We start from the raw sequence: 19,015 nt of genomic DNA, 5'->3' as shown, positions 1-19,015 counted from the left end.
CTTCCACTTTTTTCTTATTCCTTAATTAGATTAGGTCACAGAAGACAGGAACAGTACCTTACTTTCCTCATTCACCTTTCTTTCTGTGTGTGTCGTTATATTTTATTTTTTTTTAACATAACAACATATAAGCACGACTATTCTTACCATATGATCATTCCATTCTTGGTTTATAATCAATAACTCACAATATCACCACATAGTTGTATATTCATCACCATAATCATTTCTTAGAACATTTGCATCGATTCAGAAAAAGAAATAAAAAGAAAAAAGAAAAAAACTCATACATACCATGACCCTTACCCCTCCCTTCATTGACTGCTAGTATTTTCATCTACCCAAATTATTTTAGCCTTTGTTACCCTATGATCTTCTGTATCTGTGGGAAGATTTTTAATTAGTAATACAATTTCTTTGGTTTCCATAAATCTCTTCAGACATTCTACTTCTTCATGAGTCAGTTTTGGTAATTTATGTGTTTCTGGGAATTTATCCCTATCATCTAGGTTGTGTAATTTGCTAGCATGTACTATTGTTCTATCCATTATTGAGAGTTGAGTATTAGTGTCTCTAATTATTACAGTTGAATTGTCTGTCTCTTCCTTTAATTCTGTCAGTTTTTGCATCTTGTATTTTGGATATAACTGTTATATCTTCCTACTGAATTAATTCCTTTATCATTATGAAATGACCCTCTTTGTCTCTAGTAATACTTTTTGTCAAAGTCCATTTTGTATGATATTAGTATAGCCACTCCAGTTCTGTTGTACTTACTGTTGGGTAGTTTATATTTTTCCATCTTTTAATTTTCAATCTACATGGGTCTTTTGATCTAAAGTATGTCTCTTGTGGCCTCCTGGGATCACCACTCAAGTCAGCTGCAAAAAAGTCCTTGTTTCAGGACTATCTTTTCAAGCAGAAACACAAACTAAGATACATGGCTAATCTTATTATATAATAAAATCAATGTCACCGCCAAGTAAATTGTCTTACCTTCCTGTTTGATTCTTTATCTTTTCCATTATTCCTTGCTAAATTCTCAGTATGCCTAAAAAATAAACATGATCAAAATCATAATTTTTTAAATGTAGAATTAAAAAAAAACATTAATTATATCAGAAAATGTTCTTATTAATATCTTATATGATTAAGGATTGCTATTAGTTGGCAAACTTCCAAAGCATGTTTTATCAAAATTAGGAATGTTCAAGACTTCCTAACATTATTTTCTTTTACAGCAATAATTCAAGATAGTAAATATTTTCAGTAGAAAAAAAACTTTGCATTTTAACAACTAACTTGTATGTGAATCTACAGACTTACAAAAGTTCAAGAAAATCCTATAATTTTATTAGCTAGCCAATCCCAAACACTATTTTATGTTTAATATAACTATATTTGTTTTTCCAAAAGAAATATTTATGACAATATGTCTGATTGTCTATAATTTTCTCTGACTTTATATGTAGGTTGAGACCCAAAATAAAGGTTTTCAAATTTTCAAATTGATTCTCAATTTTTTAGAACATATTATCATACCAATTTTAAAATGTGGTTTAAAAGACATGCAGAAACGAGCAAAAGCTTCCTTCTGCCTTCTACAGGGTTTGCAGAATAAAATCTAGGAATTTGAATCTCCCAGGTTTAAGTGTTAGCTCTGTTCAATCTTTGTTAGAATTTGGACAAGGTATGTTACTTGAGGTTTCCTAATCTATTAAAAAATTTACCACATATGGTTGCTGTAAAGAACAAAGTAAGATCTAGAGATTATATACAAAATTGGAGCTTTTACAGAAACTGTTTAATCTATAATTTTTGCAAAAACCCACATAAAATAGCTACTATTATAGTTTACCAAATAAGAAATAGGCTCTGAAAGTTAGGGGCAGATATGAAATTCCAACCAAGTCTGATATTAACAATCTTGCTGTAACTTACAGTATTTCAAAAGTAATTTTTTTCATTTGTATTCACAATTTACAAAGACAAATATATTTACAAGTATTGATCCATAGGGGATTTGCTGGAAAATCTTCTTTAGTTTATGGGAACCACAGTAAATTTGCTAAAGCCAGTTAAATTGTTCACTCACAGATGCCTTAACTTCTTAAGCTTTTCCACTGGTATAAAGGAAGTAGCCACATCTTGCACATTAAGAGACTCTCAAATGAATTATTCTTCCCAAAATGAGTACTGATTTCCCAACTTTACTTGAACGAATATAAAGGAGTCGATAAAGGACCAATAATTTATCACAAGTTTCCTAACTCCCAAATACACCTATAATGTAGTTTGGAGGAATTACATCTAAAGAAAATGAGAATAATTTATTTTCATTTACCAACTATAGCTGGGTCGAAATGAAAAATTTATCTTTAAAACATTCAATGGGAGAAGTGTTATAAATAATATTCAACCAAAGAACTTATACTCCTTACTGGCTGGTAGCTCCATCTTTTTTTGAACTTGCACCTCGACTTCTGTGTTCACCACTCTATCAAACAAAAAAATAATTCCACAACCATTAATCAGTATATTGTAATGAATTAACCATAATTAGTAACTCCTTAAGCCAAGCATAGATTCCAAATTTAACAATAGTATCTACACTACAAAAATTTTTAAAATTACTATTTTTATTAGCTAATTTTAGTAAATTAGATGACTAATATAAAGTATATTAAAAATAACTATCTTACTTCAGTAAGTAAAAGAATTTCATAGTCATTGGTACATTCACAAAAACAACACATTATTTACAAAAAAATCTGAATAGGTCCTTAAAAGTACAAACTTTCAAACCTATAGAAGGTGTCAATTTCACATATCTATGCCACTATATGAAAAAAAGTTTTTTAAACAGTTTTCTCTTGAATTAAGTGAATTTTTTTAAATAAAAACAAAATTATTAGTTTATAAATCAATATATTCAGGTAGATCAGTCCAGAGGGCAATATATAATATGTACCAAAAGCCTTAAAAACATGAAACTCAGGGCTTTGGAATCTCATTCTTGTGGTCTTGCCATTACATCACACTGCTCCATAGTACCAAATTTCTGGTTGGAAGAGTCCTTGGACTAGAAATATTTACAAGAGAGATTTGAATTAATTACTCCAAGGAGCAGAAAGGATAAATGTACAGCAGATATGATAAAGTGAAGAAAAAGAAGAAATCATTGGATTCTTGTATAAAGAAGCCATTGGTCAGTAATCTTTAAAAGGACATTTTGGTGTATTTTTCATGTTTAATCATGCCCTTTCTATGTCTAATTGAAAACTAAAAGAGGCTTACAAAAAAAGACGCATGTAATTCAAGCAAAAATAATAAACAAAAAATCATATAAAGAAAAGGAGCAATAACTAAGGAGGCCTAGAACCTAGTTCCTGGGAACAGTCAGTTATATCTGTTATCCCATTATAATTATATACAGACCCCCATGTACTTTATGGTTATCTTTAAAATCATTATGCCAAACACTAAGGTTAACAAAGTAACTAAATTAAAAAGTATTTTCTGGGTACTTGAAAGCCAACACAAGGAAATTTTTTAATATATAATGTTCACATCACTCCTGATATTATATTTTTTATTGGCTTATATCTTTATTGTACAGCTTCTCCAATGAAATAGAAGCACCATGCATAAGAACTTTTGTTCACAGCTGTATCCCAACTCCTGAAATAGTGCCAACCATATGGTAGACATTCAACAAATATAAACAAATGTCTAAAAAAGAAGATTGTTAGCTCATCAGAAGAATCTTTTCCTTGGCAGTAATTATTATGTTAATGCTAATGTAAGGAGCATTGTGGAAAGCAATGATTTTATAAAATACATATATGGGACCATATATGTGTTTCATGGTATCATTCCTGATATTTACCCTTAATAAAAGCTAAATAGATATTTTAAAGCATATCTCAGAAAAGGCATTTCTGTGTGGAACTGAGCTAATGTGGCCCAAGCATATAGTTCTAAGTAATTAAATTTGATCGAGGATAAAGGAATTCAAGCAAAGTGGTAGAGTGTAAAATCAAGACCCCAAAATCAGTACTTTTCTATATATTAGTAATGAACAATCTAAAGAAGAAGTCAAGACAAAAAATTGAATTTACAGTAGCAATTTAAAAAATAAAATATCTAAAAATAAATCTAACCAAGGATGTAAAGAAATTGTACACAGAAAACTACAAAACATTGCTAAAGGAAATCAAGGACCAAAATAAAGGACATTCCCTGTTCACAGATTGGAAGATTAAATATTGTTAAGATGTCAATTCTACCCAACGTGATTTACAGATTCAACACAATCCTAATCAAAATTTCAATAACTTTCTTTCCAGAAATGGAAAAGCCAATCATTATACTTACATGGAAGGGTAAGAGGCCCACAACAGCCAAAGCCACCTTGGAAGAAGAATGAAGTTGGAGGACTCACACTGATCTCAAAACTTATTACAAAGCCACAGTAATCAAAACAGCATGGTACTGGCACAAGGACAAACATAGACTGATGGAATCAAACTGAAAGGTCAGAAATCAAATCTTACATTTATAGTCAATTGATTTTTGACAAGGGTGCTAAATCCACTCAATTGGAAAAGAAAAGTCCTTTCCATAAATGGTGCTGGGAAACTGGATGTTCACATGCAAAATAATGGAGGACCCCTACTTCATACTATACACAAAAATCAACTCAAAATGGATCAAATAACCAAATATAAGAACTGCAACTATAAAACTCCTAGAAGAAAACATAGGGAAGCATCTTCAGGACCTTGTGGTAGGCAGTGGTTTCTTCAGACTTTATAGCCAAAGCACAAGTAAAAACAGAAAAAATAGATAAAAGGGACTTTTTCAAAATTTAAAACTTTTTTGCCTCAATGGACTTTATCATGAAAGTAAAACAACCACCTACATTATCAGAGGAAATATTTGGAAACCACATATCTAATAAGGGTTTAATATTCAGAATATTTAAAGAAATATTACAACGCAACAACATAAGAAAAACAATCCAATTTAAAACTGGGCAAAGGACTTGAATAAACATTTCTCCAAAGAAGATATACAAATAGCCAAAAAGCACATGAAGTGATATCCAGCATCATTAGCCATTAGGAATATGCAAATCAAAACCACAATGAGATACCATTTCATACCCACTAGAAAGACTACTATTAAAAAAAAAAAAAAGAAAGAAAATTATAAGAGTTGAAAAGGATGCGGAGAACAGCAACAAATCATTCGCTGTTGGTGGGAATTTCAAATGGTATAGACGCTGTGGAAGACAGTTTGGCAATTCCTTAGAAAGTTAAATATAGAATTACCACATGACCCGGGAATCCCACTTCTAGGTATGTACCAAAAAGAATTGAAAGCAGGGATTTGAACAGATAGTTGCACACCAATACTCATAGCAGCATTACTCACAACTGCCAAAAGATGAAGCAACCCAAGTATCTATCAGCCAAAGAATAGATAAAGAAAATATGGTACATGCACACTGTGGAATATTATTCAACCTGAAAAAGGAATCAAGTTCTGATACATGAAGCAATATGGATAAACCTTAAATACATCACATTAAGTGAAATAAGCCAGACACTAAAGAAATAAATATTGTATGACTCTCTGATATGAAATAATTAGAATAAGTAAATTTATAAAGTCAGAAACTAAAATATAGACTATCGGGCTGGGTGGGAGTAGGGAATAGGGAGTTAATGCTCAAATTGTATTTGAGATGATGGAAAAGTTTTGGTCATGGTAGTGGTGATGGTAGCACAACATTGCAAATGCTATTAATAGCACTGAAATATATATTTAAATGTGATCAAAAGGGGGAAATTTTAGCTTGTAAATATGTTACTAGAATAAGAATTTTAAAATTTATATCCATAGAACGGTACAACACAGTGAACCCTAGAATAAACCACAGATTATAGTTAATAGTATAATTATAAAATGTCCTTTCATCAACTGCAGCAAATGTATCACACTAATGCAAGGTATTTATTAATACTAGAGCATTATATGGGAAATCTTTATTTCTGAACTAAGGAAGCAAGTATAATAAAATGTTATTGGTAGAATACAGGCAGTATTCACTATAAAAATTCTGTCAACTTTGCTGCATATTTGAAAAATGTTCATAATAAATATAGGAGGGAAAACACTGAAACATGTTTGATCTAGGGAAAGAGATCAGAAACATAAGAAGAATGAATACTTATCCTTTAGGGTCTCATTCTCAATTAATGCCCCACTCAGATTTATATTTTAATGAATTGTATTTTTAAATTGCTAATATCTTTTAACTAGAAATACATGTCATGTAATTGATCATGTATTTGGGTATATACCATTTTTTTAAATTTGTATTTTGCAATAATCACAGACACATGGGAATTTATGAAGTGAGTACAAAGCCCCCTGGACCCTTTGCCCTGTTTGCCCCCCTTGGATACATCTTACATAATCATAGGATACTTTCAAAACCAGAATTTGATAATAAACATATGAAACTATCATTTTATCTGGTATGCAGATTTGTGTACCCACCATAGTAATCTAGATAGAGAACTATTCCATCACCATGAAAATCTCCCTTGTGCTGCCCTTTTACTGTCATACCCACTTACCTTTCCCCTCCATTTCGAACTTTCGGCAACCACTAATCTCTATTTCATCTCTATAGTTCTGTCATTTTAGAAATGTTATAGAATCATACCACATATGGCCTTTTTAATTAAATTTTTTTTAATTTTTATTTTGGTAACAGATCTACAACATAAAATTACTCATTTTAACCACTTCAGTGTGTACAATTCAGGCCTCACTCAGTTTTTTTTACATCAAGTGCAAGTGCACAGGTCAGGAATGATTATTCAGCATACTAATGAAAGGGAAATCCATCGGGTTTGGATACTGTAAATGTAGGTAGCAAAACTGGTACTGTTTGACCAATGTTCTGCTTCAAAAGGAGGGCAGTGAGATGCCAATGACAGAGATGGGATATCAGAAGAGCTGTAAAGAAAGGTGTTGGGCTCTTTTGTTCCTCAGATATGGCCTCTCTCTCTCTAAGCCCAACTCTGGAAGTAAAATCACTGTCCTCTCCACTATTTGGAACATGACATCCGGGGTGAAAGTCTTCCTTGGCATGTGGGAGATGACTCCCAGGAACGAGCCTGGCCCTGGCACTGTAGGATCAACAACAACTTCCTGACCAAAAGGGGGAAAAGAACTGTAACAAATAAGGTATCAGTGGCTGAGAGAGTTCAAATAGAGTCGAGAGGCTATTCTCATGCAAGCGTCAGCTAGATATTGCTACTTATCATGATTTGCCAACCCCCAACCAAAACCATTCCTGCCAACACTAAAGAACATCTAGGGCTTTATTGGAGAATTTACAAAGGTTCCATGTACTATGACAACTTTCCAGAAACGAACAACCTCCAGATGGGTTTCTAGGCCAGATAAGTCCTGAAACCCAGAGGGTCCAGCCTCTCAAGAACATCAACTAGTTCTGCCTATTCCATACTTTTATCAACGGCTCTTTCCAAAAAGTTAGAATAGTCATAGCCCAAATACCCCTAAGAGTGGGAGAAAGATCAAAGAAGAAGGTGGAGTTACAACAGAGAATATAGGATTTAACGAATAAGCAGATTGCTAAAACATTAATATTTCTTTTAGTCTCTAGTGTCTTGGAGCAACTAGAAGTAAAAACCTAAAATTGTGGAACTGTAACCCAAACTAAACTCTAAAATCTGTTCTACAACTAATTGTTGTGGTATGCTTTGAAATTTATTGCTTTTTTTGTATATATGCTATTTTTCATACACAAAAAGAAAATGTTAAGAAAGGTATTGGGGTAAAGCAGGGGAAGTTATAGGTATAGACTCTCATTCATGATTCTTAGTAGTACAAAGAGAAAATTAAGATGGTCAGTAGACAGTCAGCAAAATCAAATGAAGACTCTTCAAGATATTTTTTTTTCCCCCCACTTTTAAAGCAGATTTTATTTAAGGAATCAGAGAATGTCTAGTATAAACATGTAGAACAGATACTACCTTCATGTATTTTTTCCAAAATTGTACTTTTGGATGTGCATGTAAACAAAAATAATTTTTACTTATGTTTCCACTCCCTTTTTAAATATTCTCAAATTATACTGCCTGAAACTCCAATAGAAAGCATTTTCTTTTCATTGTCAATAAGTGGGGTAAATATGTGATGATATTGTGAATTACTGATTATATATGTAGAATGGAATGATCATATGTTAATGTTTTTGCTCATTTGTTGTTAATTTTTTAAATAAATTAATTAATTAAAATTAAAAAATAAAATAAAATAAAAAGAAGTGGGGTAATCAAAAAATGGTGACACCATTATTTCTTCATTAATCTTAAAACTTAAATGCCTGACAAATAGTAGGCATTTGTTAGATGAATTGAATGGCATTTTAAAATAGATTGAGATATTGAAATTCTGCAGCTACGTTGGGGAACCAGAATTTTGCCCTGGGAGGGTGATATGACCAGATATGACTGTGACAAGATATTCTTAATGCAGGTGATTCTTAGCTGAAATCCTCCTAGTTTTAATTAAAACACTTTTGGTCCCTAAAATACATATATACTTTAGTAGACAGAGCATCAGTGAATTGGAAGGCATGAGGTTCCCATAGTCTTGCTCTCTAAAGATTACAAACCTCCCTGAACCTCAGCACAGGACCCTCCACTTGAGAAAAGATTTTACTTCCAATTGAAAGGAAGCATAGCCAAGAAATCTGAGGATAAAATAGCATTAGCTTCAGATTTTCTAAAAATAGAGCACAAAAAGTGTATACATCAAAATAGCTGATATTAAAATGAGTCTGAGATAATGTTAAGCAATTACAGTAATTAAATCAATGCACATGGGAGAGGAATTAAACCCTGTGCAATCATCTTATTTTAGTTTTTGGTTCTGTTTTACTACCAATTTCCAGAAGAAATGTTCAATGTTTTTCTAGATCATTCATTTAATGTCCACATTTTTAAAAATAGCCTCTTTTTTAATGTTAAATTTCAAAATTTTATGATATAATTTCAAATACCTGTTTAAAACATTCACAATATAATCATAAGATTCGACTTCATGTTGCTTAGATCAGTAATCTTTCTATACTGATCACATAATACAGACTTGAATTGTGTTTTTACCAAGATAACTACTTTTAGACAATAAATTTTAACATTATCTTGCTATATTTAGATAAAACTTTTTCTCCAAAAGTATTGATCTTAGGATGAATATAAAGGCAATGAAGCACCAAAAAATAATACCTTGGAGTCCCTCTTCTTATGTTCTTCTTTTGATGACCTCTCTCTTTTATCCATGTTATTTCGGTACCGCTCATCATCAAAATAAAAAATTTCTTTATGTCGTTTTTCTTTATGTTTTTCTTCTCCTTCCTTGTCAGAAAACGAATTACTCTTCTCTTTTGAAAATTTTTCCCTTTTTTCCCTTGTGCTGCTTTTTTCTCGATGTTTCTTCTCTCGATCTTGTTCTTTTGGTCTCTTGTGTCTTCTTTCACCTTCTTCTTTATAAAGCCAATACTTAAGAGGATTACCTTTACTGTCTCCATACTGCAACTATGAAACATAACATATTGAAAAATCTGTGCACATATAAAAACCTATTTTCTGTCTTTTATCTATATTATGATAAAAGACCACTCCCCCACTGTTAGATGTTGCTGGCTACCCAACACTTACAGAATAAACAGAGAAACACTGTAGCCCAATTGCCCTAGCTCTGATATGGAAAACAATAGGTAAATTTGGCCCCCCACAATCAGTCCCCTTCTCACATCTACTACCTCAATTCTTGTCACTCTTTCCCCAGCTCGTATGCATCCCAAATTCCAACAACCCTAAAATCTTCTTCTGTGACATCTTTCTGACTTCTCCAGGACATCCTGTGGCCAGCTTCAGCATAGCATTGCCAACTCTCTTCTAATCATCTATCATATCATTTATTCTTTATTAGTCTAGATGTCTGGACCCCAACCCCAGATTGGGATTCTTAAAGGTGTGGATCATCATTTAGGCATTTCCATATTCCCAAGAAACACTGTCGATGCTCAGTAAATAAATGAGGTATACCCCTTCATAAAAAGGTATGTGGCTAATTTGTGTGCTACGTTATTATTGTGTAATATTTTTGGTTCAGACTCTTAAGTCCTAGATGCACTATCAACTGTCTCAACAAAACACTGAAATCCAAATGCCAAAAACTGAACATATCCCTTTCCTTTCTAAAAGGGATTTTCTCTGCTAATATCCAATCAGTGATCTTGGTTTTTATTTCCCAATCACTAGAGTTTTATTTTATAACTCCTTCCTTACCTCTTAGTTCCTATTGTTCCCATTCCCTTCACCTCAATTCGGAATTTTATTACCCCACTTGTGGATCAATGTAAAGTATCCTAACTAGTTTCCTTTCCTCAAGCCTAAACCAAATTCAATCCTACAACATCTTTGCCAGAATACTCTTCCATTGAAAAAAAGAAAATTCTGACAATCTCGGTGAGCAAACCCCTCATTTGTAAAGTTAGATTACTACATCACTGAAATAATTCTATGGGGATTAAAGATTTAAGTGTTAAAAGAATTTATAAAGGCCCAGACAAAATATACATGACTATTTACATGTCCTTTCCATGGGGAAAGGGCTCTTGAAGAATTACCTCAACAACAGAAATAACAAAGGAAAGGACTTACGGACTTGACTACTTCACAATTTTAAACTTACTGTCAAAAATATGAACCCACAAGCAAAATTCAAAACAAACAGAAAGTAGCAACATAAATGAACTGAATAACGTTAATCTTTAAAGTACTCATAAATTAATAAGACAGTCCACTAGAAAAGTAAGCAAATGTATACAGGTAGTTAAAAGAACTATAAACTCTTTGAAGAAAATGACCAAAGACACCACCTCTTTTCTGAATAGCATTAGTAAGATTAAAAATAATGATAATGCTCAGTTGTTGCTTAAGACACAGGAAATTATTATCTTAAAATAAATAATTACAGTTTTCATGTAAAGCAAATGGGGTAAAATTTACATTTACTTTGATCTGATAAGTTCATTTTCCAGAAATGAATTATGGGAAAATAATTATGAACAGATCCATAACACATAAGAGATTCCAAACAGAGTCAAGAGGTTATCTTGGAGGTTATTCTTTTTTTTTTTTATTAATTAAAAAAATTAACTAACACAACATTTAGAAATCATTCCATTCTACATATACGATCAGTAATTCTTAATATCATCACATAGATGCATATTCATCGTTTCTTAGTACATTTGCATCAATTTAGAAAAAGAAATAGAAAGACAACAGAAAAAGAAAATGATAATAGAGAGAAAAAAATTAAAAAAAGAAAAAACGAAGAAAAAAAAAACTATACCTCAGATGCAGTTTCATTCAGTGTTTTAATCTAATTACAATACAATTAGGTAGTATTGTGCTGTCCATTTCTGAGTTTTTGTATCCAGTCTTGTTGCACAGTCTGTATCCCTTCAGATCCACTTACTGATTATCTTACCCTATTTCTATCTCCTGATGGTCTCTGTTACCAATGACATATTCCAAGTTTATTCTCTAATGTCGGTTCACATCAGTGGGACCATACAGTATTTGTCCTTTAGTTTTTGGCTAGTCTCACTCAGCATAATGTTCTCTAGGTCCATCCATGTTATTACATGCTTCATAAGATTATTCTGTCTTAAAGCTGCATAATATTCTATATATACCAAAGTTTGTTTAGGCACTCGTCTGTTGATGGACATTTTGGCTGTTTCCATCTCTTTGCAATTGTAAATAATGCTGCTATAAACATTGGTGTGCAAATGTCGTTTGTGTCTTTGCCCTTAAGTCCTCTGAGTAGATACCTAGCAATGCTATTGTTGGGTCGTATGGCACTTCTATATTCAGCTTTTTGAGGAACCGCCAAACTGCCTTCCACAGTGGTTGCACAATTTGACATTCCCACCAACAGTGGATAAGTGTGCCTCTTTCACCTCATCCTCTCCAGCACTTGTCATTTTCTGTTTTGTTGATAATGGCCATTCTGGTGGGTGTGAGATGATACTTCATTGTGGTTTTGATTTGCATTTCTCTAATGGCCAGAGACATTGAGCATCTCTTCATGTGCCTTTTGGTCATTTGTATCTCCTCTTCTGAGAGGTGTCTATTCAAGTCTTTTTCCCATTTTGTAATTGGATTGGCTGTCTTTTTGTTGTTGAGTTGAACAATCTCTTTATAAATTCTGGATACTAGACCTTTATCTGATATGTCGTTTCCTAATATTGTCTCCCATTGTGTAGGCTGTCTTTCTACTTTCTTGATGAAGTTCTTTGATGCACAAAAGTGTTTAATTTTGAGGAGCTCCCATTTATTTCTTTCTTTCTTCACTGCTCTTGCTTTAGATTTAAGGTCCATAAAAACGCCTCCAATTGTAAGATTCATAACATATCTCCCTATATTTTACTCTAACTGTTTCACGGTCTTAGACCTAATGTTTAGATCTTTGATCCATTTTGAGTTAACTTTTGTATAGGGTGTGAGATACGGGTCCTCTTTCATTCTTTTGCATATGGATATCCAGTTCTCTAGGCACCATTTATTGAAGAGACTGTTCTGTCCCAGGTGAGTTGGCTTGACTGCCTTATCAAAGATCAAATGTCCATAGATGAGAGGGTCTATATCTGAGCACTCTATTTGATTCCATTGGTCGATATATCTATCTTTATGCCAATACCATGCTGTTTTGACCACTGTGGCTTCATAATATGCCTTAAAGTCAGGCAGTGCAAGACCTCCAGCTTCGTTTTTTTTCCTCAAGACACTTTTAGCAATTCGGGGCACCCTGCCCTTCCAGATAAATTTGCTTATTGGCTTTTCTATTTCTGAAAAACAAGTTGTTGGGATTTTGATTGGTATTGCGTTGAATCCGTAAATCAATTTAGGTAGCATTGACATCTTAACTATATTTAGTCTTCCAATCCATGAACACGGTATGCCCTTCCATCTATTTAGGTCTTCTGTGATTTCTTTTAACAGTTTTTTGTAGTTTTCTTTGTATAGGTCTTTTGTCTCTTTAGTTAAATTTATTCCTAGGTATTTTATTCTTTTACTTGCAATTGTAAATGGAATTCGTTTCTTGATTTCCCCCTCAGCTTGTTCATTGCTAGTGTATAGAAATGCTACAGATTTTTGAATGTTGATCTTGTAACCTGCTACTTTGCTGTACTCATTTATTAGCTCTAGTAGTTTTGCTGTGGATTTTTCCGGGTTTTCGACGTATAGTATCATATCATCTGCAAACACTGAGAGTTTTACTTCTTCCTTTCCAATTTTGATGCCTTGTATTTCTTTTTCTTGTCTAATTGCTCTGGCTAGAACCTCCAACACGATGTTGAATAACAGTGGTGATAATGGACATCCTTGTCTTGTTCCTGATCTTAGGGGGAAAGTTTTCAATTTTTCCCCATTGAGGATGATATTAGCTGTGGGTTTTTCATATATTCCCTCTATCATTTTAAGGAGGTTCCCTTGTATTCCTATCCTTTGAAGTGTTTTCAACAGGAAAGGATGTTGAATCTTGTCAAATGCCTTCTCTGCATCAATTGAGATGATCATGTGATTTTTCTGCTTTGATTTGTTGATATGGTGTATTACATTAATTGATTTTCTTATGTTGAACCATCCTTGCATACTTGGGATGAATCCTACTTGGTCATGATGTATAATTCTTTTAATGTGTTGCTGGATTCGATTTCCTAGAATTTTGTTGAGGATTTTTGCATCTATATTCATTAGAGAGATTGGTCTGTAGTTTTCTTTTTTTGTAATATCTTTGCCTGGTTTTGGTATAAGTGTGATGTTGGCTTCATAGAATGAATTAGGCAGCTTTCCCTCCACTTCAATTTTTTTGAGAGTTTGAGCAGGGTTGGTACTAATTCTTTCTGAAATGTTTGGTAGAATTCACATGTGAAGCCGTCTGGTCCTGGACTTTTCTTTTTGGGAAGCTTTTTTGCCATTTTTTTTTTTATTAATTAAAAAAAATAAACTAACACAACATTTAGAAATCATTCCATTTACATATGCAATCAGTAATTCTTAATATCATCACATAGATGTATGATCATCATTTCTAAGTACATATACATCGATTTAGAAAAAGAAATAGCAAGACAACAGAAAAAGAAATAAAATGATAATATAGAGAAAAAATAAAAATGAAAATAAAAAATACAAAAATATATAAGAAAAAAAATGAAAAAATAAAAAAAATTAAAAAAAACTATAGCTCAGATGCAGCTTCATTCACTGTTTTAACATAATTACATTACAATTAAGTAGTATTGTGCTGTCCTTTTTTTTTTTTTAGAAATCATACCATTCTACATATGCAATCAGTAATTCTTAACATCATCACATAGATGTATGATCATCGTTTCTTAGTACATTTGCATCGGTTTAGAAGAACTAGCAATATAACCGAAAAAGATACAGAATGTTAATATAGAGAAAAAAATAAAAGTAATAATAGTAAGAACAAAACAAAACAAAACAAAAACCTATAGCTCGGATGCAGCTTCATTCAGTGTTTTAACATGATTATTTTACAATTAGGTATTATTGTGCTGTCCATTTTTGAGTTTTTGTATCTAGTCCTATTGCGCAGTCTGTATCCCATCAGCTCCAATTACCCATTATCTTACCCTGTTTCTAACTCCTGCTGAACTCTGTTACCAATGACATATTCCAAGTTTATTCTCAAGTGTCGATTCACATCATTGGGACCATACAGTATTTGTCTTTTAGTTTTTGGCTAGACTCACTCAGCATAATGTTCTCTAGGTCCATCCATGTTATTACATGCTTCATAAGTTTATCCTGCCTTAAAGCTGCATAATATTCCATCGTATGTATATACCACAGTTTGTTTAGCCACTCGTCTGTTGATGGACATTTTGGCTGTTTCCATTTTTTTGCAATTGTAAATAACGCTGCTATAAACATTGGTGTGCAAATGTCTGTTTGAGTTTTTGTCCTTAATTCCTTTGAGTAGATTCCCAGCAATGGTATTGCTGGGTCGTATGGCAATTCTATATTCAGCTTTTTGAGGAACCACCAAACTGCCTTCCACAGTGGTTGCACCATTTGACATTCCCACCAACAGTGGATAAGTGTGCCTCTTTCACCTCATCCTCTCCAGCACTTGTCATTTTCTGTTTTGTTGATAATGGCCATTCTGGTGGGTGTGAGATGATACTTCATTGTGGTTTTGATTTGCATTTCTCTAATGGCCAGAGACATTGAGCATCTCTTCATGTGACCTTTGGTCATTTGTATTTTCTCCTCTGAGAGGTGTCTATTCAAGTCTTTTTCCCATTTTGTAATTAGGTTGGCTGTCTTTTTGTGGTTGAGTTGAACAATCTCTTTATAAATTCTGGATACTAGACCTCTATCTGATATGTCGTTTCCTAATATTGTCTCCCAATGTGTAGGCTGTCTTTCTACTTTCTTGATGAAGTTCTTTGATGCACAAAAGTGTTTAATTTTGAGGAGTTCCGATTTATTTATTTCCTTCTTCAGTGCTCTTGCTTTAGGTTTAAGGTCCACAAAACTGCGTCCAATTGTAAGATTCATAAGATATATCCCTATATTTTCCTCTAAATGTTTTATGGTCTTAGACCTAATGTTTAGATCTTTGATCCATTTTGAGTTAACTTTTGTGTAGGGTGTGAGATATGGGTCTTCTTTCATTCTTTTGCATATGGATATCCAGTTCTCTAGGCACCATTTATTGAAGAGACTGTTCTGTCCCAGGTGAGTTGGCTTGACTGCCTTATCAAAGATCAAATGTCCATAGATGAGAGGGTCTATATCTGAGCACTCTATTCGATTCCATTGGTCAATATATCTATCTTTATGCCAATACCATGCTGTTTTGACCACTGTGGCTTCATAATATGCCTTAAAGTCAGGCAGTGCAAGACATCCAGCTTCGTTTTTTTCCTAAAGATGTTTTTAGCAATTCGGGACACCTTGCCCTTCCTGATAAATTTGCTTATTGGTTTTTCTATTTCTGAAAAATAAGTTGTTGGGATTTTGGTTGGTATTGCATTGAATCTGTAAATCAATTTAGGTAGGATTGACATCTTAACTATATTTAGTCTTCCAATCCATGAACACGGTATGCCCTTCCATCTATTTAGGTCTTCTGTGATTTCCTTTAGCAGTTTTTTGTAGTTTTCTTTATATAGGTTTTTTGTCTCTTTAGTTAAATTTATTCCTAGGTATTTTATTCTTTTAGTTGCAATTGTAAATGGGATTCGTTTCTTGATTTCCCCCCTGCTTGTTCATTGCTAGTGTATAGAAATGCTACAGATTTTTGAATGTTGATCTTGTAACCTGCTACTTTGCTGTACTCATTTATTAGCTCTAGTAGTTTTGTTGTGGATTTTTCCGGGTTTTCGACGTATAGTATCATATCATCTGCAAACAGTGATAGTTTTACTTCTTCCTTTCCAATTTTGATGCCTTGTATTTCTTTTTCTTGTCTAATTGCTTTGGCTAGAACCTCCAACACAATATTGAATAATAGTGGTGATAATAGACACCCTTGTCTTGTTCCTGATCTTAGGGGGAAAGTTTTCAATTTTTCCCCATTGAGGATGATATTAGCTGTGGGTTTTTCATATATTCCCTCTATCATTTTAAAGAGGTTCCCTTGTATTCCTATCTTTTGAAGTGTTTTCAACAGGAAAGGATGTTGAATCTTGTCAAATGCCTTCTCTGCATCAATTGAGATGATCATGTGATTTTTCTGCTTTGATTTGTTGATATGGTGTATTACATTAATTGATTTTCTTATGTTGAACCATCCTTGCATACCAGGGATGAATTCTACTTGGTCATGATGTATAATTCTTTTAATGTGTTGTTGGGTACGATTTGCTAGAAGTTTATTGAGGATTTTTGCATCTATATTCATTAGAGAGATTGGCCTGTAGTTTTCTTTTTTTGTAATATCTTTGCCTGGTTTTGGTATGAGGGTGATGTTGGCTTCATAGAATGAATTAGGTAGTTTCCCTCCATTTCGATTTTTTTGAAGAGTTTGAGGAGAGTTGGTACTAATTCTTTCTGGAATGTTTGGTAGAATTCACATGTGAAGCCATCTGGTCCTGGACTTTTCTTTTTAGGAAGCTTTTGAATGACTAATTCAATTTCTTTACTTGTGATTGGTTTGTTGAGGTCATCTATTTCTTCTTGAGTCAAAGTTGGTTGTTCATGTCTTTCCAGGAACCCGTCCATTTCATCTAAATTGTTGTATTTATTAGCGTAAAGTTGTTCATAGTATCCTGTTATTACCTCCTTTATTTCTGTGAGGTCAGTAGTTATGTCTCCTCTTCCATTTCTGATCTTATTTATTTGCATCCTCTCTCTTCTTCTTTTGTCAATCTTGCTAAGGACCCATCAATCTTGTTGATTTTCTCATAGAACCAACTTCTGGTCTTATTGATTTTCTCTATTGTTTTCATGTTTTCAATTTCATTTATTTCTGCTCTGATCTTTGTTATTTCTTTCCTTTTGCTTGCTTTGGGATTGGTTTGCTGTTCTTTCTCCAGTTCTTCCAAGTCGACAGTTAATTCCTGCATTTTTGCCTTTTCTTCTTTTCTGATATAGGCATTTAGGGCAATAAATTTCCCTCTTAGCACTGCCTTTGCTGCGTCCCATAAGTTTTGATATGTTGTGTTTTCATTTTCATTTGCCTTGAGGTATTTACTAATTTCTCTTGCAATTTCTTCTTTGACCCACTCGTTGTTTAAGAGTGTGTTGTTGAGCCTCCACGTATTTGTGAATTTTCTGGCACTCCGCCTATTATTGATTTCCAACTTCATTCCTTTATGATCCGAGAAAGTGTTGTGTATGATTTCAATCTTTTTAAATTTGTTAAGACTTGCTTTGTGACCCAGCATATGGTCTATCTTTGAGAATGATCCATGAGCACTTGAGAAAAAGGTGTATCCTGCTGTTGTGGGATGTAATGTCCTATAAATGTCTGTTAAGTCTAGCTCCTTTATAGTAATATTCAGATTCTCTATTTCTTTATTGATCCTCTGTCTAGATGTTCTGTGCATTGATGAAAGTGGGGAATTGAAGTCTCCAACTATTATGGTATTTGTGTCTATTTCCCTTTTCAGTGTTTGCAGTGTATTCCTCACGTATTTTGGGGCATTCTGGTCCGGTGCGTAAATATTTATGATTGTTATGTCTTCTTGTTTAATTGTTCCTTTTATTAGTATATAGTGTCCTTCTTTGTCTCTTTTAACTGTTTTACATTTGAAGTCTAACTTGTTGGATATTAGTATAGCCACTCCTGCTATTTTCTGGTTGTTATTTACATGAAATATCTTTTCCCAACCTTTCACTTTCAACCTATGTTTATCTTTGGGTCTAAGATGTGTTTCCTGTAGACAGCATATAGAAAGATCCTGTTTTTTAATCCATTCTGCCAGTCTATGTCTTTTGATTGGGGAATTCAGTCCATTAACATTTAGTGTTATTACTGTTTGGATAATATTTTCCTCTACCATTTTGCCTTTTGTATTATATATATCATATCTGACTTTCCTTCTTTCTACACTCTTCTCCACACCTCTCTCTTCTGTCTTTTTGGTTCTGACTCTAGTGCTCCCTTTAGTATTTCTTGCAGAGCTGGTCTCTTGGTCACAAATTCTCTCAGTGACTTTTTGTCTATAAATGTTTTAATTTCTCCCTCATTTTTGAAGGACAATTTTGCTGGATATAGAAGTCTTGGTTGGCAGTTTTTCTCTTTTAGTAATTTAAATATATCATCCCACTGTCTTCTTGCCTCCATGGATTCTGCTGAGAAATCTACACATAGTCTTATTGGGTTTCCCTTGTATGTGATG

The 19,015-nt window shown here is 33.2% G+C and overlaps 1 protein-coding gene across 11 annotated transcripts in view; it reads right to left on the bottom strand.

Moving 5' to 3' along the window:
- The window catches only part of DYNC2I1 (dynein 2 intermediate chain 1), a 136,423-nt gene that overhangs the window by 72,417 nt on the left and 44,991 nt on the right, over positions 1-19,015 (bottom strand). For 5 of the 11 annotated variants that reach the window (XM_077151655.1, XM_077151653.1, XM_077151654.1 and 2 more), the window contains 3 exons: positions 9,339-9,647; positions 2,442-2,497; positions 997-1,051 (listed from right to left, as the gene is read on the bottom strand). In XM_077151655.1, coding sequence (XP_077007770.1) covers positions 997-1,051; positions 2,442-2,497; positions 9,339-9,647 — 420 coding nt within the window. The other 6 variants (XM_077151657.1, XM_077151658.1, XM_077151659.1 and 3 more) reach the window with 3 other exon arrangements.

The sequence above is a fragment of the Tamandua tetradactyla genome, chromosome 1 (assembly GCF_023851605.1).
Source record: "Tamandua tetradactyla isolate mTamTet1 chromosome 1, mTamTet1.pri, whole genome shotgun sequence".
NCBI classification, from domain to species: Eukaryota; Metazoa; Chordata; class Mammalia; order Pilosa; family Myrmecophagidae; genus Tamandua; species Tamandua tetradactyla.
This window is presented reverse-complemented; position numbering and strand designations above follow the sequence as displayed.